Here is a 24,933-nt window from a genome sequence, read left to right on the forward strand (position 1 = left end):
AGTCAACCTTGAGCCTGGTGGGATGCGAACCTCACTAATTGCAGGCAGCTGATGTTACTTAAGGAGGCATTAGCCCACTGCTCCACCAAGGCTCCACCAAGAGCAAACCAACCTCTAAGTAAGGGAATTGTAGCACTAGGAGGGCCTCAAAGATCATTTTGATCAGGCCTTTGCAACTTGGAGGAAAACTAATTAAACTCCTCTTAAGAAGTGGCTGTCCAGCTCTTACAATCATGACGACTTTCCTTCAGAAGTAACAGCTGGGTGCAGTGCAATAAATCAGTCCTGAAACTGGACACTATTCGTGTATGTCCAGTTTGGGGACAAGAAGAATAGGAAAGGGGTGACATATGCCAGTCTGTTGATCCTTCAACACTGACAAATAAACCACAATATGTGGTTTTTTTTTATGGGTGAGGATGGCAGGAATAATCAAGATACAGAATTCAAGGTTGTGCCATTCTACTCTGTCATACCAGCCTTTCCGAGAGTGATCTACTTCCACTCCCCTGCATTTTAAAGATCAAACATCTAAAAAAAGAATATTTAGCAAACAAGTAAAAAGATAATTTTTTTTAACAAGATAGTTTAATTATTTCTTAAATAAAAACCCTCACATTTATTTATTTATACTTTTTATATACAAATAAGTAGAAAAAGGGAATAGGAGAGTGGATTAGGTAGTGGAACATATTGCTTCATTGCTAGTTCTTCACTAGCTGCATAAGGGACCAACTGAGGGAATGAAGTGGTCAAAGGAAAAGATCTTCCTGTATTTGTGCAAAATATGCTGGGATTGTCAATGTTCGGTCTGAAGAGCAAATAAGGGCCAATTCAAGCTGGTTAAAACAGCTCTCTGGATTTCCATGCTGCCGCACTGTCACGACTCCATCCTATCCTAGCTTGTTCCTTCAGAGATCTCAGTTCACCACAGCCACTGGTTCTCCTTCATCACGATACTGGTGGTCTCTGGGATTCACCCCGGCTAGTCCGGAAATCGAAACATGATCTGCAGGAGAAATGCAATTCATTCACTCAATTCATAACTTTTCCACATGCCACTCCTTTTTTTTTTTAAAAAAAGGTAGTATAATGTAAAAAAGGGACACGGTGGCTCAGTGGGTTAGGACGCTAAGCTTGTCGATCAGAAGGTCGGCAGTTTGGTGGGTCGAATCCTGAGTGCCGCGTAGCAGAGTGAGCGCCTGTTACTCGTCCCAGCTTCTGCCAACCTAGCAGTTCGAAAGCACGTAAAAATGCAAGTAGAAAAATAGGGACCACTATGGTGGGAAGGTAACAGCGTTCCGTGCGCCTTTGGCGTCTAGTCATGCCGGCCACATGACCATGGAGACGTCCTCGGACAAGTGCTGGCTCTTCAGCTTTGAAACAGAGATGAGCACCGGCCCCTAGAATCGGAAACGACCAGCACGCATGTGCGGGGGGAACCTTTACCTTTATAATGTAAAATGTTGGGTACAAAGTATAACGTTGAGCCCAACATTTCTGTTGCTGTGAGTTAAGTGATTTTTGCCCCATTTTATGACCTTTCTTGCCACAGTTGTTAAGTGAATCACAGCAGTTGTTAATAACATGGTTGTTAAGGACATCTGGCTTCCCCACTGACTTTGCTTGTCAGAAGTTCGCAAAAGATAAATCTGTTCTGTACCAGCCTGCTACCGGCCCTGCAGAAAAGGCAGGGACAACCCCTTTACAAATGGCAAGAGGCTGGAATTATGCCTGCCAAATTTATAGCTACAAAAACAAACAAGACACGAACCAAGAAACAGGAGCTTTAAGAAACACGAACTATCCAAGCGGTTGCCTTCAGCAAACCAGCCCTCCCCACACATTCCCCTTATATAGAGTTCAGGGCGTGGCTTCTCTCTGCCTCCTTCCGAGAAGCCCCATTGCCTTCCTCTGTTTACTCCTAATTGACTGCGTCCTGTGTCGGGCGTCCTTGAACAGGGCCAGCTGTGGGTCATCTTCATCCACGCTGTCAGGCTCACACAGCTGGGTCAACAACCAGACCCGATCTCCCACCGATAGTGGAGGCGTATCCCGTCTTGACCGATCAGCAAACCTTTTGTAATCGGCCTTGGCCTTCTCTAACTGACGTCGCACCAATCGATGGATCGCCTGTAACTCTGCCATGAAGTCGTTCGCTGCCGGCTCCGGTGAGTCCACGGGAGAAAGGGGGAAAACCCGGGGGTGATATCCCACATTGGCCAAGAACGGTGTCATCTGTGTGGAGGTGTGCTGCGAATTGTTAAATGCAAACTCAGCTATGGCCAGATAGTCCACCCAATTGTTTTGCTGCAGATTGACGTAGCAGCGCAGATATTGTTCCAGGATACCGATGACCTTCTCGGTTCCCCCGTCAGTTTGAGGATGATGCGCGGACGAGAAGCAAATCTTGATATCCAACGCATGCATCAACTCCTGCCAGAAGCGGGCTGTAAACTGGGCCCCCCTATCAGAGACGACTCTATCAAGGAGGCCGTGCAGCCGAAACACCTGCTGAATGAACATACGACTAGTGGCGCGGGCTGACGGTAAGCCGCGACAGGGGATGAAGTGCGCCATCTTGGTCAGCATGTCCACCACCACATACACTGTCGTAAAACCAGAGGATGGGGGTAAATCCATCAGAAAGTCAATGGACACAGCCCCCCAGGGTCTTTTGGGTGTCGGCAAGGGCTGCAGTAATCCAGGCGGGGCCCCTGTCGCTGACTTGGCCTGCCTGCATGGGATGCAGGAAGTGACATAGGACTGGACGTCGTGTCGGACTCGGGGCCACCAGAAGGTACGGGAGACCAGGTTCAGGGTCTTGAACAGGCCAAAATGCCCCGCCGCCGGGTTATCGTGACACTGGCTGAGGATGAGTCCCCTGAGTGGCCCTCCCGGAACGTAGAGCCGGTCACGATAATACAAGAGTCCATCCGTGACCGTCCAAGGAGAATCTGGCCCCACCTCCTCCTTCCGCTGAGCCACCCACACCTCCTGCTGCTGTGCCTCCCGGATCCGAGCCCGTATATCAACCGGCTCCCGCACCGCAGCAAAAGACTCGACGGGGATCACTGTCCTGGGCAGAAGCTTGTCTTCCACTCGGGAATATTCGGGCTTCCTGGACAGAGCATCCGCTCTTTGATTGTGCCCGCTAGGTATGTACCGAACCCGGAAGTCAAACCTCGCAAAGAAAAGAAACCACCGGATCTGGCGTTGGTTCAAATTCCAAGCGGTCTGCAGGCTTTCCAAATTCTTATGGTCCGTCCGGACCTCGATTTGATGCCACGCTCCCTCCAGATGATGCCTCCAGGCCTCGAACGCCGCTTTGATGGCCAGCAGCTCTTTCTCCCAGATTGTATAATTGCGCTCCGAAGGGTTCAGTTTTCGTGAATGGTACGCGCAAGGGAAGAGGGTACCGTTGGGCGTCGTTGCCTGGAGTAACACCGCCCCAATGGCAATGTTGGAGGCGTCCGCCTCCACAACAAACGGCCGTTGCGGGTCAGGATGCTTCAAGATGGGCTCCTTCATGAAGGCTTCCTTCAAAGTCTGGAAAGCCTGTTGTTCTGGAGCGTTCCACTGGAACCGAGTCTTCTTCTGCAGGAGCCGGGTGAGGGGGGCTGTCAAGGCAGCAAACCCAGGGATGAAAGTTCGGTAATAGTTGGCGAACCCAAGAAGTCGCTGAACATCCTTCACGCAACGCGGGGGTTGCCAACTCTGCAAAGACTCAACCTTACTCGGCTCCATGGAGAAATGCGGTGACCCAGGAAATCGATGGTCACCCGGTAGAACTGGCACTTCTCCAACTTGGCAAACAGCCGATGTTCTCGGAGTCGCTGCAGGACCTGATGGAGATGCTGATGGTGCACCTCACGCGACGGGGAGTAGATCAGGATGTCATCCAAGTAGATCACGACAAACTGATCCAACAAATCCCAGAAAATGTCATTCATGAAATGCTGAAACACAGTGGGGGCGTTGGTCAGGCCAAACGGCATCACCGTGTACTCAAAATGTCCATAGCGAGTACCAAACGCCGTCTTCCACTCATCACCCGGCCGAACCCTGACGAGGTTGTAAGCTCCACGCAGGTCCAGTTTCGTGAAGATCTTAGCCTCCCGGAGTCGGTCCAAGAGTTCGGGGATGAGGGGCAGCGGGTAACGATTGCGCACCGTGATGGCGTTGAGTTTCCGATAATCGCAGCAAAGCCGCAATTCGCCCGACTTCTTTTTGACGAAGAGCACGGGTGCAGACACTGGCGAGGACGAGGGCCGGATGAAACCGTGAGCCAAATTCTTCTCCAGAAAGTCCCGCAATGCAGCCAACTCGGGGTCCGACATGGAGTACAAACGCCCCACTGGGAGAGGCGCATCAGGGACTAAATCAATGGGGCAGTCATAGGGCCTGTGCGGGGGTAATTGATCCGCCTCTGTCTCGCTGAACACATCAGCAAAGTCGGACAGTTCGGGAGGCAAGGAAACCCCTGGGGAACCCTCCACCTGGCCGGCACAGATATGGCGGGAGTGGTCCACGCACTGCAAGCTTGGGAAGGTGACCAAGTTCTGTGACCAATAGATCTGTGGGTCATGCGCCCGGAGCCACGCCAGTCCCAAGACCACGGGGAAATGCAGATCTGAGGTGATATAGAACTGGATGGCCTCCACATGGGAACTGATGGCCATACATAACGGTTGCGTGGCGGCCGTAATTGGCCCAGACAGGAGCACTCGACCATCGATAGTCTCCACTAACATGGGCGGATCCACCGGGCACTGGGGAACAGCCCATTTGGCCACAAATGCTGAGTCCATAAAATTTGTGGTGGCCCCAGAGTCAATTAAGGCATGGACTGGAATCCCCTCTGGCTTGCCAGGAAGGATCAGACGTGCCTCCAAAATCAGATGCCGTGGAGGTCCACAGGCAGCATCGGAAAGACGTCGCTCAGTGTTGTTGTGGGACGCCCAATCTATCACACCGTCTAGATCGGGCTCGGGGTGTTTCCCGACAGAAAAGTAGGGGAGTTTCTCGGGGCAGACTCAGTCACTGATGCCCGCTGTCGCTTCTTTGGGCAAAAAGCAGCCAAATGCCCAGGGTCCCCACAGTAAAAACACAACCCCCCCCCGATCGTCGTCTGTTCATTTCAGTCACCGATAGACGAGACCTGGCGGCACCCAGCTCCATTGGCTCCTCCCTTTGAACTGGGGGCTCACGCACAACAGGGGCTGCAGGGGTCTGTGGGGTGGCACGGCGACTCCTTCGCTGCTGCAACCGAGCATCGATCCGCAGGCAGAGATGGATCAGCCCATTCAGGTCTGAGGGAATATCCACAGGGGCCAGCTCATCCAACATCTCCTCCGACAATCCATCCTGGAAGGCATCCACGAGCACAGCCTCATTCCAAGCGGAATCCTGGCTAAGCAGCCGAAAATCCCTGATATAGCCCTGTAGGGGGCGTTGACCCTGCCTCAGAGCTTTCAGGCGTCGAGTAGCAGTCTGCGTCTTAATAGGGTCCTCATACATCAGACGCATATGATCACGAAACCCCACAAAGTTGTCCAACAATGGGCTAGGTTGAGCCAGCAGAGGCGTGCCACAACGAGCTGCATCACCCGAAAGAAGGCTTAACACAAACCCCACCTTATCCCGGTCAGTGGGGAAATCAGCTGCTCTCACGCTGATAAAGAGCTGGCATTGTCCCAGGAAAGCAGGAAACAGTTCTGGATTGCCAGTAAATTTATCCGGCATTGCAACTTGGCATTTTCTCCTGGGTGGGGGTGATGGTGGGGGTGCAGCATGAACCTGAGCTTGCAGTTGAGCCACCTGAGCTGCCAGCAAAGTGAGTTGCTGGGTGAGCTGGGCATTCTCAGCACGTAGCTGCTCCATAATATTAGTAAGGGGTGGGAGGCTGAAGGCAAACTGTTCTGTACCAGCCTGCTACCGGCCCTGCAGAAAAGGCAGGGACAACCCCTTTACAAATGGCAAGAGGCTGGAATTACGCCTGCCAAATTTATAGCTACAAAAACAAACAAGACACGAACCAAGAAACAGGAGCTTTAAGAAACACGAACTATCCAAGCGGTTGCCTTCAGCAAACCAGCCCTCCCCACACATTCCCCTTATATAGAGTTCAGGGCGTGGCTTCTCTCTGCCTCCTTCCGAGAAGCCCCATTGCCTTCCTCTGTTTACTCCTAATTGACTGCCTCCTGCGTCAGGCGTCCTTGAACAGGGCCAGCTGTGGGTCATCTTCATCCACGCTGTCAGGCTCACACAGCTGGGTCTCCGTGGTGACCAAGTGGGAGGGGCCTGGCTGAGGGCTCTCATCAGCAAGATCTTCAACCCCCTCAGCAAGGTCTTCAACACCCCCCTCCTCCTCCTCTGAGTCATCCAACCCAACTGCCGAACCCACAGGCTGACCCTGAATCACAACAAAATCACATGATCCCGGGACACTTGAACTGTCATAAATATGGGTCAGTTTCAAAATGTCTGAATTTTGATTACAATGGGAATTTTGACCTTGGGGTTGCTGCGATGGTTGTAAATGTGAAAAACAGTCATAAGTCACTTTTTTCACCATTGTAATTTGAAGTAGTCACTAAATAAACGGTTGTAACTTGAGGACTATCTGTAAACTCTCGCCCATTACATCTTTTGCTTTTACGGGTGTCTGCAGTTTAAATGGACAGCCGGACTTCTGAAATTATTTCCAAATACTTCACAACAGTGATCTCCAATCTTTCCGGCTTTGTGGATCGGCGGATGTGTCTGTGTGTGGGGAGGGGGCAAAAGGGATGGTTCCTTGTGAGTGGCGGGTGAGCATATATGCATGTATGCACGTGCAGCTCCATATGTGCAAGCTCCATATGTGCAAATGTGCTCATCTGCTGTTTCCGTGGCCCGGTTCTGAATGGGCCATAGCCTGGTAGTGAGTCATCCCCGGGGGTTGCGGACTCCTGCTTTTACAAGCAAGGTCTGTAAGAGGCATCTGGATTTTACATTTGTGTGTGTGTGTGTGTGTGCATCCACATTCAAGTATGCAATAAGAGCAGGTTTCATGTGTTACATCAAGGGTCGTGTGACTGGGAGAATGAAGCAGTTGCAAACATTATGAGCCACTGCCATAGACATGCCCTGAAGCAGGGGTAGGCAACCTGGGCTCTTTTATGACTCGTGGACTTCAACTCCCAGAATTCCTGAGCCAGCCATACTGGCTGTGGAATTCTGGGAGTTGAAGTCCATGAGTCATAAAAGAGCCCAGGTTGCCTACCCCTGCCCTGTGGGAAATGGAAAGAATTTCTTTTCTTCTTAATGGATCTGGCCCATTTTTAACTCAGCCTTTCTTTTCCTAACTTCTCTCCCCCCCCCATCAAATACTAAATTTGATCTCGTTCTGGTCATGATTGAGAGAGTCATCACCTTGATAAACAAAGTCTCCACCATGGTTACAGGATTTCCTTCCATCTGGATGGAGAATGAAAACAGTGAGGGGAAGTAGGAGAGAACCCACCTCCCTGTGGCATCTCCCCAGAGTTCAAACCTTTCCAGAAAGGTGAAAGTCATCACTGAATGGTAAAGATTGTCCTTCATTTATGACCGTTCATTTAGTGACCATTCTAAGTTATAATAGCACTGAAAAATGTGGCTTATGACCAGTTCTCACACTTACCACCATCACAGTGTCTCAATGCCACACGAACAAAATTCGGGCATGTATTTATGACAGTTGCAACATCCCAGGGTCATGTGGTTGCTGTCTGTGACATTCCCAGCTAGCTTCCGACAAGCAGAGTCAATAGGGAAGCCAGATTCATTTAATGACTACACAATCCACTTAACAACTGCAGTGATTCACTTAACAACTGGCAAAATAGGTCATAAAATCGGGTATAACTCACGTAGCAACAAGAATTCTGGTCGCAACTGTGGTTGTAAGTCAAGGACTATCTGTAGTTACATGGGCTATAGGCCACATGATCAGGAAATTTTAATGTGTTTGAGCAACATGGTGGAACTAAGGTAACATACGACATACGACCGACAATCTTTGCTGGCATGGTGAGTTTCTAGTTGTTTTGGAACTGTTGGTGAGACTGTTAAAAGTCGTTGGCACTGTTTGAATTTGTTCTACCAGCAGCAAGATCTGACTGCTGGCCCAGTGATGGATTGTATTGCAAATCAGGGCTGTTTCCAGAGGAGACAGAGGAGGAGAGGACCTGGAGCTTATGGAGCAAAGGAACTGGATGAGGCTGTCGGCAGGCCCAGAGGAAGAGAGAGAGGCTTTTGGAGGAATTGGTGGCGGCGGCAGCGTGCTCCAGGGGCGAAAAGAAGCAAGGCCTCTTTAAGGAAAAGGTGGAAGAGTCAGGATCAGAAAAAGGAAAGAAGGCGAGGTTGTCAGAATACAAGCGAATTTGAGGGCTAATCCACATGGAGCCCCATTTCCATCTGTCCTGTTTGCCATCGTTCCCTCCCTAGAGACTAAAATGGACAATGTGAAATTTGAGCGGGCCCCGAACAAGGAGTATATATCGGAGGTGGTGACCCTTTGAGAGCTGTATGCAACGAAATTTCATTTTGATGTATGCCGATTGGTGTACATTCAAAGTGACAAAGTTATCATTATCATTATCTTCTCTCTTTCCCATCACCCTATTTTTCCATCCCAACAAATCCTACTTACGGAAACGGATAGTGATTGGCCAGATCATGATGCTCGCTAGGAACAGTGCAGCCACCATTGCCGTGCCCCCAGTAACCGAGACCATTACCCAATGGTAGAAGTTCACACAGCCATTGCAACAGAGCTGAGTCCTGGATTTTGTGAAGGGTGGGGATGGAGATGACAACAGAGGGGGGAAAATGTAAGATGAAGATAAATATTAGGTTGTGCACACTGCTCTTACACATGGAGGCAAAGCTGGCAATTCCAATGGGGAACAAAAAAACCTTGTAGGATTGAAACAAAAAATTGGATGAAGCTACATTTCTCATTGGTGCCATTTCAAGAGTCTTGCTGAGTCTATTACCAATGCCGTTCCTCAATCACTGTTACTGTACACTCTATGGTAGACTGAGTTGGTACATGGAGGATTCCCCTCAGCTATGGTATCTCCAACACTCCCTCTTGAAATTTCCCTCTCCAAAAGGTCTCAATCCAGATAGTAAAGGTTAGGACATAGTATGATTTGTAAGCATAACGTAGGTAGTATTGCAACATGAAAATAGAATTATGGGTTGATCAACCATAGTTTCCACTTCTAATATACCTGTACAGCATCCATATACCAGTATTTAAGGTTTGCCTTCATGCATAAACTTAAGCATAACGGTTTGCAACTGTACTGGACGGTCTAATGTGTACTACAGTCCAGCCAATTATGGTTTATTAAATAAACTATGCTTAAGCAAATCCTGGTTTAACATAAGATGTAAAGTATTTAATGGGCAGTACATGCTGAGTCCAGCATCATTCGAATGGGCTTAAAAAAAACCCAACCATCGCATCTGGTCTGTTCTGACAAGCAGAAACATTTCTCCAAAAAGCACCTTCCATTTTTGCTGATGTGCCAAAGGGACCAAACTTCTTTTCACTAACACCGCAGTCTCCATAGCCCATCCTTCACTTACGGACATGGATGCAGGTACTGGATAATCATCACCGACAATCCGTTGGCGACTTTATCAGTGAAGCTCATGGCCCCGTAGACAAATGCGCCGCTGTGCTATCGGAGAAAATGAGGCACAGATGCATCAGGACCACCTGAGTGGCTGCCAGGTCTCACCCTGGACAGAAAGCAAAAATTTGAAACAAAACGAAGATGCAAACCTCAAAATAGTTCTACAGTAAAGTACCATTCTGAGGCTTGTATTCTTTTTTTTTTCCTCTCCCCCGCCCTTTTAGCATTTCAGGAGGATCTTTGCCTATACAGCAGGGTTGTCAAACTCAATTTCATTGAGGGCCGCATCAGCATTGCGGTTGCCCTCAGGGGGCCAGGTGGGTATGGCCTGGGTGGGCATGGCTAAAGTGCGTATGGCCTACTGGGTGGGCATGGCCAGCTCTACTGTACATCATTCGCATCAAGGGTGCCTATGGGGGCCTGGGCAGGACAGATCTGAGGGTCTCTGGCAGGAGGAGGGTCTCTGAGCCAGGGCCAAGGCAGTGGGGGCCATTCCCTCACTGTTTCCAGGATGGCTTCGCGGGCCACATAAAACCACTTTGTGGGCCGGATCTGGCCCCTGGGCCTTGTGTTTGACATGTCTGCTATACAGCAATGTTTCTCAACCTCAGCAGCTTTAAGACATGTGGACTTCAACTCCCAGAATTCCCCAGCCAGCATGAGATAAACCATTTATCTCTCAGCTTCTCCAAAAGTGCCTTCTGTGCACCTAACCCTAACCCTAACCCTTCCCATAAAAACAAATAAACAAGTGTCTTTATGTACTTCTAAAAACAAACAAAGCATTATATTATGGCAGCCTAAGGCTTGACGCACACATTTTGCCTTTTAATCCCCGTAAATGTTTTAGTCAGAAGCGGGGATTGTGCAAAAATGCTGCAAATGAGATACAGGCCGCGAGCCACACCTAATTCCAAGACGGTGACTACAATGGTGTGATTAAAGTCCCGCCTCCTTTTCACGTGCATAAAGAGGGGCTTTGATCATGTTATTATGGTGGCCATCTTGCATCTCTCACCTCTCAGGATAGCCTTGGTCACATCTTAGGCATTGTCCCTCTGAAGGTACCTTTGGAGCTCCAAACGAATCACTCTCGTCTATGGTTCAGAAATCCCATATTGCTTCTTTAAGATTCTCCCCCCTGCTTTTTTAAGGATTAGCACTGAATTTTCACCCAGTTCCTAAAGCAGGACTGACTCCATCTTTTACACAAGGTACTTCATACCGTGTGGGGCCCGATGAGATCAGCTGTCATGGAGAGGGATGTTACCAGGATGGTGGCTGACCCGGTCCCAAGCAGAATAGCAGCCCCGTACACCTCTATGCCCAGTCGCTCAGCTAGGGCCACCCAGGAGGCAAAGGCCATGATAATCAGTAGTCCCAGAAAGTAGGTGAGCTAACATGAAAAAAGAAAATTATTTTCGCTTCTAAAGCATGGATGCATTAATTATTACTACACAAAGTATTTATTCAATATCTATGGAGGTTCTCAGTCATCCAAGTCTTGGTTGTCCCACAGGTGCTTTTTAAAAAGGCAACTGGATTGTCTTGATTTTTCTTTTTCTTGAAGACTTCACTTCTCTTTCAAGTAGCTTCTTCAGCTGTAAGTAACCAGTGGGGGAATGAAAAGGAAACATCTTCAAGAAAAGAAAAATCAAGGAAATCCAGTTGCATTTTTTTTAAAAAAAAAAACAACCCCTTTGGGATTACTTATTCACTAGCATCCCCTAATTCAGTATTTCTCAACCATGACAACTTGAAGGTGTGTGGACTTCAACTCCCAGAATTCCCCAGCCAGTATGCTGGTTTAGGAATTCTGGAAGTTGAAGTTCACACCTCTTAAATTTGCTGAGGTTGAGAAATAATGTTCGAATATCTAAGAATTTCCCCAGGTTTTCTACAGTCAAGTGTTTTGTCTTTCGGACAAAAGCCCACTTCTGGTAAAATGCTGGAGAGCATCATATTGAAAAAGGAGAAGAACACAAGGCAAGCAAGAGCTAAAATGAAAAAAGGAAGCAGAAATAAAACTACCATTCTCTTTCAACAGCACAATGACAGCACTTGTAAATGAATATAGCTCGTAATACAATTTCTGTAAGCTGCCTGGAGTCGTTTTAAGTGAGATGGTGGCCGTATAAAATTTATAAATAAAATGGACATCCACAATAAGGCATCTATCACAACTGAAAGGGATATTATGTTCTGTAAGAATTAAAGATAACTCTTTTCTAAAAAGCTCAAATTTCAGGAAAACACCGCATTCTTGCAAAATAAAATCAAGGGAAGATAATTTGGGAAACATGGTTTTACAAATCCTATTTGTTTGCTATTGAGGACAAGGTTATTGCATAAAATTGGTAACATTGGAAAAGCTGGCTGATTTCTCAGAGAGGTGGCAGAACCTGGGGGAGAAGTTAAAAGAGGGATCAGCCTAGAATCCCTACCTAGTTACAAGCAGACAAAGTCCAACCTCCCTTGAATTCCATGGACCCTTATCTAACTCCAAGCAGATAGCCAAGAAGATTCCTGTGCATAGGCATTTTTTTTCTTTTAAAGATCCTGTAATCCCTTGCATCAGGGTTGAGTCAGGGTGACAGAATAAAGCTGGGCATTTACTGGCTGGATGCCCTTCCTGACGCTTATGTGGAGTTCACAGCAGATATTTTTCTCTTTGTCCCAGGGGGAGAAATATCTGCCATTACCTAGGATTGAACTCACAGCCTCCTGATTTTGAGGCGAGAGCTCCACCTCTAGGCCACCATGCTGCTCATTCCTGTGCATAGACATAATTAGCAATAAATCAGTTTCATCAGACCTTCACGTATGGACCTGGTCCTTTGCACCTGACAGGAAGAGCTCAATTGGAATTCCTAGTGTGGATAGCCTCAGCGATGCAACAGAATTTGCCCTTTCACATATTCCCATAAATTTCAACTTGGACAATGCAATATCTGCACAGTGAGAACTGCCTGAGTATGGAAGAGATCTTCCTGGGAGTTAGCGAATTGGTATCTGGAAGGACACATGGTAGGACAGCCGAATTTTCCTTTAGGGCTGCAAAGACTGAAAAAGAAGGCTGGGAGTACTCACATTTCTGCCAATCCATTTGTTCACAGTTTTCATCAAAAAGGAGGAGAGAAAGCCACTAATATACATCACCAGTGGGATTGTGGCAATGTATTTCTGTAAAAAAGTGATAGAAAAGGGAGTTTACACCATTTAGGCTCTTCCTTCAAGGGAAGAAGATAAGAAGACAAATGCAATCTGTTGTTGATTAATTCCTACTATAATTAAGCTCAGAATTAGGGTGATAAGTGATAGCAATCGTTAAACGGCTCACCATGTGACCGTGCTCAATTTTACAACCTTTTGTGTGGAGGTCATTAAGCAAACACTGTGACCATTAAGCAAATGCAGTTGTTCAATGAACCCACTTAAGCCAATGGTTATTTTTTGCCAGAAACTGGAAGTAAATGCCAGTTTCTGACAAAAAAAATGCTAAAAATCATGGTCACATAGCTACAGAACACTGCAAACAGCCCTAAATGTTGGTCAGTTGCCAAGCAACCAAACTGCGATCACATGACCATGGGGGGAGGGGTTTGATCATTGGATCTTTGAAACCTGGTCCTAAGTAACACTGGGGAGGTTTGTTGGAAGGTCAAGTAGTTGCTAAGCAACCAATCACAAGGAGAGGACTACCTATAATTACAATGCTCAGCTAGAACTGGGACACCACAGGTTCAAAGTTCTACTCAGCCCCAAAGCTTTAGAGCAATGTTTCTCACCCTTGACAACTTTAAGATGTGTGGACTTGCTGGGGAATCTTGGGAACTGAAGTCCACCCATCTTAAAGTTGCCAAGATTGAGAACACTTACTTTAGAAGATTATTTTTGGCCAGTTACAGCAACCCTGTGAATTAGGATAAGCCTCAAGAGAAGCTAAAAAAAAGACAAGAGGGTTAAATCTATGTAAAAATGTAGCTATCTGTTGGCCTTCTAAATATTACTAATAGTTTCTGCAAATTAAATTTAAATTAAATGACAGATGGCTTAAAAGTGTGTAAGAATGCTGAAATCTCTCATAAGAGCTTTCATATGGAAATGTTTAAACTGTCAAAGTGAGGCTAGTAAAATTTCACCAAATTAAGTACTATTTGGGGAAGGGGTTCCAGACTACTGGATGGCACTGAATAAATGATGTCCAATGTCCTCTCAAAATAGAACCTTGTATACAGTAATTACTTAATTAGCACAACACCACAGTAGTGCCAAGCATGAGCAGTTCTGATGTTTGAAATGCATTGGTTTGCATTGCTCACTATTTTGTTACTCAGAGCTTCTGAAATCAAGGATGAGGTTTAAATCTACACTAAAGATTATGTGAATGCAGAGAGAGCCAAGCTGCCTTCCTCCAGAAGCACCTGAAGGCTACTGACCACTTCACTTCCCCAATTCTGGAGCACAGCAGATGACAGAAGCTGATCTAAAACTTACTAACTGGATAATATAAAACAAACTTCCCCCTTCCCAAAGATCATACTTACCTTTGGAAGCATTAGTGAGTTGGTGAGATACATTGCAATGTATGTCTGGGAGAGGTTGACAATGAGACGGGTGGACATGTACAGCATTGCCACCTGGAAGCAGAAAGTGGCATTACAGATGCACATAAAACAATGCAACGATTTCTCTGCTCACATGGTTTCGTTTCTCACTTTAGAATTACATCTAATGTATAAAGCTAAGCAATTAAAGAAGATAACATTCTGGGGGATTCCAGATTCCAGAAATACTGTTCCCCTTCATAACATGTAGAATCTCCTCTGGGCTATGTTGCTCCAGAGGGCAATTCCTGAGATTAAAACTTCCAAGTCAAAAATGGATTGAGCTGAAAACAATTGTTCCAAAAAAAGAAACGTATTTGGAGGCTGGACCAATTCTGGTTTGAACGATTTATTTCCAAAAACTGCTAAAATGCCAAATGAAATGGCAGTGTTTGGAAGGGGGACAGAATGTTTTGATCTTTGATTTGGCATATATTTACATTTTGTCAATACCGCTATGCTAAGCCCATCTTCTCCAATATATGCATGCCATCATCCCTCTACAGCAGTGGTCTCCACACTTGGCAACTTCATGACTTATGGACTTCAACTCCCAGAATTCCTCAGCAAGCCATGTTGGCTGGGAAATTCTGGAAGCTGAAGTCCACAAGTCTTAAAAGTTGTCAAATATGGAGACCCCTGCTCTATAGTAAGTATGGCCAACAGTTATTCTGGCCAGAGATGATAAGAGTGTGTATAATGTTTTTCAATCTTAGTAACTTTAAGATGAGTGGACTTCAACTCTCAGAAATCCCCAACTATTCTGGGAGTTGAAGTCCATCCATCTTAAAGTACCGTGTTTCCCCAAAAATAAGACTCGGTCTTATTTTTTTTTTGCCTCCAAAAGAGGCACCAGGTCTTACTTTTGGTGTGTGAGGGGGTGTGTTTTCCACTTGCCTCCGGCACTGACAGCTCTGTCCATCTGGCCCATGTCTTCTGCGGCCGAAGGAGCAGCTTCATTCTGCAGCTGAGAATGGAGCTCCAGCCTGCATTTTGCAGTCAAAGGCCTTTCTGGAAGGCCACTGCAGCCGAGAATCGAGTTATGTATTGAATCCATAGCTTGGTTCTTGGCTGAAGAGGCCTTCTGGAAAGGCCTTTGGCTGCAAAATGCAGGCCTGGGGATGCTGCAGAAGAAGTTTGCCAGCAAGGAGAGGCCTGGCTGCAAGGTAAGTGGGTGCAGGGCACACAGGGCAGCTCCAGCCCCCCACCCGCAGCTTAGCTTGATTTTTAGGTGTGTGTCATACCCCAAAACTAGGCCTTATTTTCAGGGAAACACAGTAGCTGAGGTTGAGAAACACTGGTACAATGTCACTGAAGGGCACCACCAGGGAAGATTGCAATGGACCTTTTAGATATCTGCAGGACAAGTCTTCCCAATTTCCTTGATCCTGAAAAAACAATGAACTACAACGGCGAGAGAAGATGTGACCTTCTGCCCTCCAGACTCACCTGGTAGAAAGCAGGCTCCAGAAACCAGTGTTTCCAAAGAAGGAGCGGCCGAATGGGCTGCTTTTGGTCTAGAGGCAACAGAGGACTATGTTCATCTGGATGGGGCAATCTGGAAGCTGTCCGTGTCTTTTCTTTGGTCCCAAGATGGAAGAGGAGTGAAGAAATGGAACCCAGCCCGATCACAATCAGGGACAGGTTCTAGAGTGGGGAACAGAGAGCAAATAAGAAAGGTTAGGATGGCAAGACTAAATCTAGGAAGTGGATCTTTTGCAAAGAGGAGGGGGAAAAGGAAGTTGGCCATGATATTCAAAGGAGCCTTGGTGGAGCAGTGGGCTAATGCCTCCTTAAGTAACACCAGCTGCCTGCAATTAGTGCAGGTTCGAGTCCCACCAGGCTCAAGGTTGACTCAGCCTTCCATCCTTCCGAGGTAGGTAAAATGAGGACCCAGATTGTTGGGGGCAATTAAGCTGACTTTGTAATAATGCCGCTTGGGGGGCGGCGAAAGCCCTAATAAGCAGGCATATACATAGAATGAAGGCTATTGCTAAGCACATTGATTTGTGCTTCTTAGATTGTAAGCCGCCCTGAGTCTTCGGAGAAGAGCGGGATATAAATGGGATTTAAAAAAAAAGACTCATGTTGTAAACCAGCAATTGACAGGACAAGGAAACAGAGGTCCAGACTTATTCCTCCTGTCCACCATCTTGCCAAACACCCACCTGAAAGACAGGAATGTCATGGCGCCCGAGGTGCTGGGTGAGTTTCTTTGTCTCTGTGGGATCTCTCTGGAAGTGCAGGAGGAGCCATGCAACTCCATACACCGTGATGTTGGCCATGACAGTGAAGGCATACCTGGAAGCAAGTTGACCAGGCAGAGTTTATTAAGCATAGACCACAGCTGGAAAAAGGGATTGGTTCATATCAGTGCCCATCAGGTTCCAGGCCCCACCCTGGAAATTGAGGTTCTTTTCTCTTTGCCCACCATCTCTTTGCACAGAAGCTCTGGGGAAGTTCCTCTAAACTTCTAAGGAAGAAACTGCCAGTTGGATAACTTTGCTTGCAAAAACATTATTTGCTGGGTTCCTGTTTTTTCCTAGCTAGCTGGACTCCCTCCATTCTGACTTTCTTTTTTTTCCCCAGTTAAGAAACCTAAAGGAAAAACGTATTTAGGACACTTCGCATCAGCTTCTATAGATAATCCTAACCCTTAACAACCACTTGTTTAGCAACCGTTTGAAGTTAGGAAGGTGCTGAAAAAAGTGATTTATGACCAGTCCGAAGACTTTAAACTGTTACAGCATCCTTGTGATCACATGATTGTGATCCGGGTTGCTTGGCAACTGGCTCGCACTTACAACATTTGTAGTGTCCTGCTGTCACTTGATTGCCATGTGTGACCTTCCCAGCCAGCTTCTGACAAAGGAAAGTCAATGGAGAAGCCGCCAGGAGGTTGCAAGTCACAGTATTCCAATTTTAATTTATTAAAAAGTAATTAATTCAATAACTCAGATGTTAATTTCAGTTTACTTAAATAAATAATCACAGTGTTTGAATTATGATGGGTAATGACAGTTGACCTTCAAAGGATATCCTAGAATCTTGAAGGTCATCTATTGCAGTTTTGATCCCTGAAATCATTTCTTACAACCTGAGAACTGCCACAGGGCCAAAGATTCTGCAGTTGTGTATTCACTAATCCATACTATTTTTTTTTCTTCCTGGCATTTTCTTGTAGGTACAGGATCTGTGTTTCAGATTTATCAATCAATCAATTAATCAAATTTATTGGCCTCCACAGGGTAACAATGTTGATCCATTGGGGATGACTTGAATTGATCCACCGGCTTGTTGCCTGAGTCTGATTTCCTGGGCTGAAAGTGACTGGCCCAAAGGCACCCAGCTGAGTTCATGCCTAAGGCAGAACTAGAACTCATAGTCTCCTGTTTTCTAGCCTGGTACCTTAACCACTAGACCAGGGGTAGGCAACCTCGGCTCTTTTATGACTTGTGGACTTTAACTCCCAGAATTCTGGAGTCAGCATGGCTGGTTCAGGAATTCTGGGTATTGAAGTCCACAAATCATCAAAGAGCCAAGGTTGCCTACCTCTGCACTAGACCAAACTGCTGTTCACTAGTACACAATGCCCTTGGAAATTGTGCTGTGCATTGTGCTCGCTAGTTGACAGGGAATTTCTTGGGGTAGATGTCAGTGGGGTTGGCCACAACAAGCCAGTCATGTTGGCTAAATGGTGTCAACAAGGCTTGAGACGATGATCCAGAGAAAATGTGATGGAGCCTGGATTAGATCTAACCACTTTCCTACCAGTTCTTACCTGAAAGCTGTGAGCTCCACCTTCTCATGGTCACTAGTGACCAACTCTGGTATCAGCGAGAGGTGAGAGATTTGGGTGGCTGCCCAGCCAAATTGGAAGATGATAATAAATGGGACAAAGTAGACGAGCGCAACCCACTCAGGTGTGTTCTCCGTGCAGCCGATGCATGGGCTGAAGATGAAGGGAAAGGAGAGCAGAACACAGATGGTCCCTGTGCAGAAAGATGGTCAAAGTACAGATTTGAGTCTATGGAGATTCTCAATCATCCAGGCCATGGTTGTCCCAAAGGTGTTTTTTTTCCAAAAGACAACTGGACTTTCTTAGGTTTTTTTTTCCTTTGAAAATGTTTCACTTCTCCTCCAAGAAGCTTCTTTAGTTCTCTTAGAACTGTGAGAACTGAACTGTTCTTCAGTTAGAACTGAAATAGCTTCTTGGAGGAGAAGTGAAATGTTTTCAAATAAAAAAAAATCAAAGAAATCTAGTTGCCTTTTGGAAAAAGCACCTTTGGGACAAGCTTGAAAGAGGCAATCTAGGATGAGAGAAACAATGTCTTTTTTTTAAAAAAAAAACTTTTTATTTTTCCCATACTGTTAACAATGCATTTCTTATATAATGGTTTTGGAAATACTTATCAATCTTATTTTTTCCATACCATAAAAAAGCATGCCACCCCAATTGTAAGTCATGTCCCTCCAGATATAACAACCTTTTATTTCTAAGAGTTATCCATTCTTTTACCCGTGTTAAAACAGATGCTTGATAATACAAAGCCCACTCCGGTAGTCCAAATCCTCCATTTTCCTTAGCATCTTGTAATGTTTTCATCTTAATTCTAGCCTTCTTTCCTTGCCAGACAAATTTCAAAATTAATGAGTTTAAATCTCAAAAAAAAAATTCTCAAGTTTTATGGGTATTGTTTGGAATAAAAATAAAATTTTCAGCAATACGTTCATTTTCACTGTAGCAATTCTTCTAACATTGACAGTTGCAGATTTTTCCAAGTCCAATTTTATTTGATTCAATAATTTTGTGTAATTATCTTCTTTTATTGTTGAGCATCTTGCTGTTAAATGTATAGCCAGGCTGCCTGCTTACCCAGCCACAGCTGAAAAAATGGCTGCTTCCCACTCAAGACAGATGATGGCAAGCTCAACTTCCTCAAAAGTCAACAGGCCTGGCAGTTTTGGATTGTCATCTGATCAGAAAGACTAAAAAAAGGTCACTCCAAACATCAGTTTGGCCATCTTCTTCTCACGATGTGGGCTTTCATTAAGAGCCTTTCTCCACAGTCCGATTAGAAAAGAGCAGTCCAAATTATCCACAGGAATCTTCCCATAATCTCATGCCTCTAGATGGGTTGGGACTTGTTGTGATTCAGTGTCAGCCTGTGGGTTCGGCAGCTGAATCGGACAATTCTGAGGAGGAGGAGGAGGAGGGGATTGGAGCGCCTGCAGAGGAAAGTTCTGAGGCATCGCAGAGCTCTCAGCCAGGCCCCTCCCATCTTGTTCCTCCTCAGACCCAGCTGTGTGAGCCTGAAAGCTTGGACGAAGATGTTTCACAGCTGGCTTTGTTCAAGGACGCCAGAAGCAGGAGGCAGATAAGCAGGAGTGAACAAAGGAGGGCAATGAGGCACCTCGGGAGGAGGCAAAGAGAAGCCACGCCTTGAAACGGTGTTTAAAAGGGGAATGTGTGGGAGGTGCTGGTTGCTGAAGGCAACCGTGTGAGTCTGGTTAGTCTTTTGTTTTGCTCTGTTTTGGATCTGTTTCATTTCCTTTGTGTAAATAAATTTGGCTGGCTTACTTTCAGCCTATTGACTTTTGAAAAGGGGTTGTCCCTGACATTTCTGCAGGGTCGGTAGTAGGCTGGAACAGAACAGGACTACAGTTCTCATCATCCCCAGGCAACTGGTTGAGTGTTTACCTATTTAACTCCTCAGTACATCGGAAGGCTACCAAACTTGGGAAGGGTGATTTCAGAAAACAATGTGGTGGCCATCCAGATGTCACAATTATAAGACCAGGACTCTTTGGTGCTCTCTGAGCTTGTTGTTTTCTTGCAGATATTTCATTGCCCAAACTAGGTAACATCTTCAGTGCACTTCAACCATTTAAACCAGGGGTCTTCAAACCAGGCACGCTGGCTGAGGAATTCTGGGAGTTGAAGTCCATGAGTCATAAAAGGGCTGAGTTTGAAGACCCCTGATTTAAACCCTGAGCTACAAATATTTTCCTTTATTGGTAATTATGAGACCACCTTCTGCCATGGTGGTGGAAGCCCAGGTTTCCTCAGAACTAATAAACATGACACAACCAATAAATTACAGTAAGTCTCATTAGAATCAGGGTAAACATTAACACTTAACATTAACAAAACCAAGATGATGGCATCCGGCCCTCTCAATTCCTGGCAAATAGATGGGGAAGAAATGGAGGTAGTGACAGATTTTATTTTCCTGGGCTCCAAGATCACCACAAATGGGGACTGCAGCCAAGAAATTAAAAGACGCTTGCTCCTGGGGAGGAAAGCCATGGCAAATCTAGACAGCACACTAAAAAGCAGAGACATCACCCTGCCAACAAAAGTGCGTATAGTCATGGCTATGGTCTTCCCAGTTGCAATGTATGGCTGTGAAAGTTGGACCTTAAGAAAGGCTGAGCGCCAAAGAATTACGGCCTATGAACTATAATGCTGGAGAAGACTTCTGCAAGTGCCTTGGACTGCAAGGTGATCAAACCGGTCAGTCCTAGAGATCAACTCTGACTAGAAGGCCAGATCCTGAAGTTGAAACTCAAATACTTTAACCACCTAATGAGAAGGAAGGACTCACTGGAGAAGAGCCTAATGCTGGGAAAGGTTGAGGGCAAGAGAAGAAGGGGACGACAGAGAATGAGGTGGCTGGATGGAGTCAATGAAGCAGGCATGAACTTAAATGGACTCCAGAAGATGGTAGAGGACAGGAAGGCCTGGAGTAACGTCCATGGGATCACGATGGGTCGGACACGACTTCGCAGCTAACAAGAACAAACATTTCCTTCAGCCTTCTGGAGTTAAGTTCATTTTCCCCTACTCTTTCCACTAGCTAGAATCACCAAATCATTCTGAAGTTGAATTTTTTTGAAAGGGGAAGCAACAACCTTACCATGGGGTCTTGTATTTTGTTTAGCCGATGTGCCTGCCCACACAATTCTATTTTTTAATTAGTTAGAAAAGGAATTGGCTTCTTACCAAAAAGAGAAAGAAAAAAATCCCAAACCCACACATTCATTTTCACAGCCATTATCATATTCTTTCAACACATCTCCTTGGTGTTATGAACTATTTTAGATAATAGTCACCAGCATCCCCAGCCAGCCTGGCTAATACTTGTAGAGACATAGGCCAACATATCTCAAGGCAATTATAATTTTTCCTTGCACACCCTCCCTTTGCTGGATGCTGGGGAGCTTGCTGCCATTTAAAGAAAAATAACCTCTATTTCTACCATTAACATTGTTGAGAAATGTAAGGTTTGCACTTATGCCAGACAAACCAGATGCACAGGCACAAGGTAGGTGATAACTGACTTAGCACTAGTACTTGTGGATCTGGTAAACCACAGACTAAGGATGAGCCAGCAATGTGCAGCTGCTGCCAAAAGGGCCAATGCTTAATGTTAAGTTCATGAGAAGTAACAGCACCACTTTATGCTGGTTTTGGTCAGATCACACCTGGAATCCTGTGTCCAGCTCAGGTCACCCCAGTGGAAGGCGGATGCTGAGGAACTGGAAACAAGATAGAGATGGTAAGGAGCTTGGAGGCTAAGTCTTATGAAGAGAGATTGAAAGAACTTGCTACTTCAGCTAGAAAAGAGAAGGCTGACAGGGAGACTTGACAGCAGCCTTCCAATACTTGAAGGGCTGTTCCAGGAAAGAAGGTCAAGGTTTATTCCTGTAAGTCAGGGGTCTTCAAATTAGTTGACTTTAAGACTTGTGGACTTCAACTCCCAGAATCCCCCAGTCAGCTGAGGAATTCTGGGAGTTGAAGTCCACAAGTCTTAAAAGTTCCAAATTCGGAGACCCCTGCTGTAAGTCCTGAAGGCAAGGCAAGAACCAGTGTCACTCACACACACACACACACACACACACACACACACAAACATACACAGAGCCTGGAGGTTTTCAAGAGAAGAATGGATAGCCATTTGTCCAGAATGATACGAGGATTCCCACACAGGGCAGGGATGTGGACAAGAAGACCTTCAAGGTCCCTTCCAACCCTATGAATCTAAGGATTATGGTTTGGCCTTATTTGCTTAATGATTTTAATACAGAAGTGGGATGCAAGCTAATAAACAAAGGAATGTAGGAAACCAACTAGTCTCTCTGTGGTCTGCCTGGGTCTTCGCTGCCTACACCATGGACGTTTAAAACAGTTTCTCTCAGGCTGGCCTACCCTGCAAGGCTGTTGTGAGGATAAAATGAAGCCTGACAAACTTCATTAATTCTCAAGAACAGTACAGATGCCACCAATGAAAGGTATAATTCAGTCCATCTGGACAAAATCAGATTGGGGATAGCTGCTTGTCGAGACGTATTAGTTATAATTAAAAATGAAAACAAAAAGAGAAAGCTTTCAGCGAAGAAAAAAACCTGATAAAACAGGTGCAAGCCTTAAGGGGAAGAATGAAACAACCCACAAGCCAAAGATTGTTTCCAATTTCGATAGTGTGACCCCTGGAGTCTCCCAAGCACCCCATTCAAAATATCAGTAGCATAATGTTTTGGCTGGAAAATCTGCATTAGGCTTGCAATAGCATTACAACCAGCCTTAATATACAGCTGGGGTCTTCAAACTCGGCCCTTTTATGATTTATGGACTTCAACTCCCAGAATTCCTCAGTCAGCATGCCTGGGACTTGAAGTCCATGAGTCATAAAAGGGCCAAGTTTGAAGACCCCTGATATACAGAAACAGTCCTGCAAGCTTCCTCCAAATGCAGAAGGAAAGAATGAAGTGTTCGTTACAATCCTCACCATGTGACTTGAGCATTTGACTGAGTCACAGAGATACAAAAAGATCTGAGTTTGCAATGTGATGTTGCAATGCATATTTCATCATCTTTTTTTTTTTTTGCAACATCACCATAGGCACCTGATGCCAGGAAAGGTAGGGGGGGAGAAGTAGTTAAGATTGTTGACCCTTGCCTTTCTTCAGGAACATCAAGCCATCATGGTTGCCTATACCCCTCCCCCAATATATATAAAAGTATATATATGCACATATAAAATCCGTTCTCTTTAGGTCAGTTATTCCTCAACCCTATAAACTTTAAGCGGTATGGACGTCAACTCCCAGAATTCATGCTACTTGGGGAATTCTGGGAGTTGCAATCCATATTGAGAGCAGAGCCTTGGTGGAACTGGGCTAATGCCTCCTTAAGTAACACCAGCTGCCTGCAATTAGTGCAGGTTCGCATCCCACCAGGCTCAAGGTTGACTCAGCCTTCCATCCTTCCGAGGTAGGTAAAATGAGGACCCAGATTGTTGGGGGCAATTAAGCTGACTTTGTAATAATGCTGCTTGGGGTGTCTGTGAAAGCCCTAATAAGCAGGCATATACAGAGAATGAAGGCTACTGCTAAGTTTGTAAGCTGCCCTGAGTCTTCGGAGAAGGGCGGGATATAAATGGAATTAAAATAAATAAATAAATATGTCTTAAAGTTCAGAAATGCAGGTAATAATGAAATTACCTTAGATTTCTACTGTTTGTTCCCAAAGGGGAACCCTGACCAACATCATAAGTGAAGACTGGTTTTCTCCACTATCCACCTCCAATTCAATCTAGCAAAATCAGTTCATGAAGTGCTAAGCAATTCCCTGAGGAATGTAGATGGCAGAGACATCTCAAAATTTAATCTAAATCAGTGCCTCTCAATTCCAGCAACTTTAAAATATGTAGACTTCAACTTCCACAACTCCGCAGCCAGTATACCAGGTGTTCAGATACCTTCAAGTTGTCAAGGTTGAGAAATAGAAACAGTCCTCGACTTATGGCCATAATTGTGCCTGGCAATAATGGTCATAAGTCATGACAGTCGTAAAGCGGATCACCATGTGCAGACTTGTTTTTGTGATCTTTTGTGCAGTGGCAGTTAAGTAGACATGGCTATCACAAATCAAACCCATTGTTTGCTATGGGCTGATTTTGACCAGAAAGTGGAAGTAAACACCAGTTTCTGGCAAAAACATTACCAATAGCAGTCAGGTGATTACAGATTGATGCAAATGACCTTAAATGTGGTCTGGTTGCTGAGCTCCCAAAATGAGCTCACATGATGCGGAAATGCAATGTCAGAACTTCAAAACCTGGTTGTAAGTTTGGATCTATCACACACACTTCCCAGAATCCTTGATCTACCAAATATATCCATGGCATTATATTCATGGGAGAACAAGACTATCTTTTCCACTTTAGAAAAATAGCTATGGGCAATGTTGGCTGTGCTTGAGTTAATTTTGGGGTGAGGGGAGGTTGACCTTAGCCTTCTATGGAACCCCAACAGGCTTTTGTAGAACCCAGTTAGAAAATGGCTGACCTACAAGCCTCCTCAGTCCAACACAAGTGTAACTTCGGCCACAGTGACCCGTGGCTTTGGGTGGACTTTGGAAGCTGCTGCTGCTGCATTTGCAAGAAAACAAAGAGGAAGGGAAAGGCTCTCTGGGGGGATGGCAGCTGATCATTTTGCTACTGTGATCTTGCTTTTTTTAATCAGCAGCCAGGCTCAGGAATCCATCCCTAATGGAAACAGGCCCCTAAACACAGATACAAAGATCCTCAAATCATTTGGAAGAATCAGGTCAAGTTATGGCTTAGAAAGAGCTCCATAAACAACCA

The 24,933-nt window shown here is 45.6% G+C and overlaps 1 protein-coding gene across 2 annotated transcripts in view; it reads right to left on the reverse strand.

The window, feature by feature from the left end:
- Positions 1-552: 552 nt before the first annotated feature.
- The window catches only part of MFSD12 (major facilitator superfamily domain containing 12), a 33,930-nt gene continuing 9,549 nt past the window's right edge, over positions 553-24,933 (reverse strand). The window contains exons 2-10 of one of the 2 annotated variants that reach the window (XM_083349851.1): positions 18,063-18,273; positions 16,450-16,582; positions 15,731-15,928; positions 14,222-14,314; positions 12,765-12,857; positions 10,900-11,070; positions 9,625-9,719; positions 8,678-8,808; positions 553-1,009 (exon numbers count right to left, since the gene is read on the reverse strand). In XM_083349851.1, coding sequence (XP_083205977.1) covers positions 921-1,009; positions 8,678-8,808; positions 9,625-9,719; positions 10,900-11,070; positions 12,765-12,857; positions 14,222-14,314; positions 15,731-15,928; positions 16,450-16,582; positions 18,063-18,273 — 1,214 coding nt within the window. In that variant the 3' untranslated portion in view covers positions 553-920. Of the gene's footprint in view, positions 1,010-8,677; positions 8,809-9,624; positions 9,781-10,899; positions 11,071-12,764; positions 12,858-14,221; positions 14,315-15,730; positions 15,929-16,449; positions 16,583-18,062; positions 18,274-24,933 lie in introns of those variants that run through there. The other variant, XR_014490876.1, reaches the window with a different exon arrangement.

The sequence above is a fragment of the Vipera ursinii genome, assembly GCF_947247035.1.
Source record: "Vipera ursinii genome assembly, chromosome: 1".
In the NCBI taxonomy this organism is placed as follows: Eukaryota; Metazoa; Chordata; class Lepidosauria; order Squamata; family Viperidae; genus Vipera; species Vipera ursinii.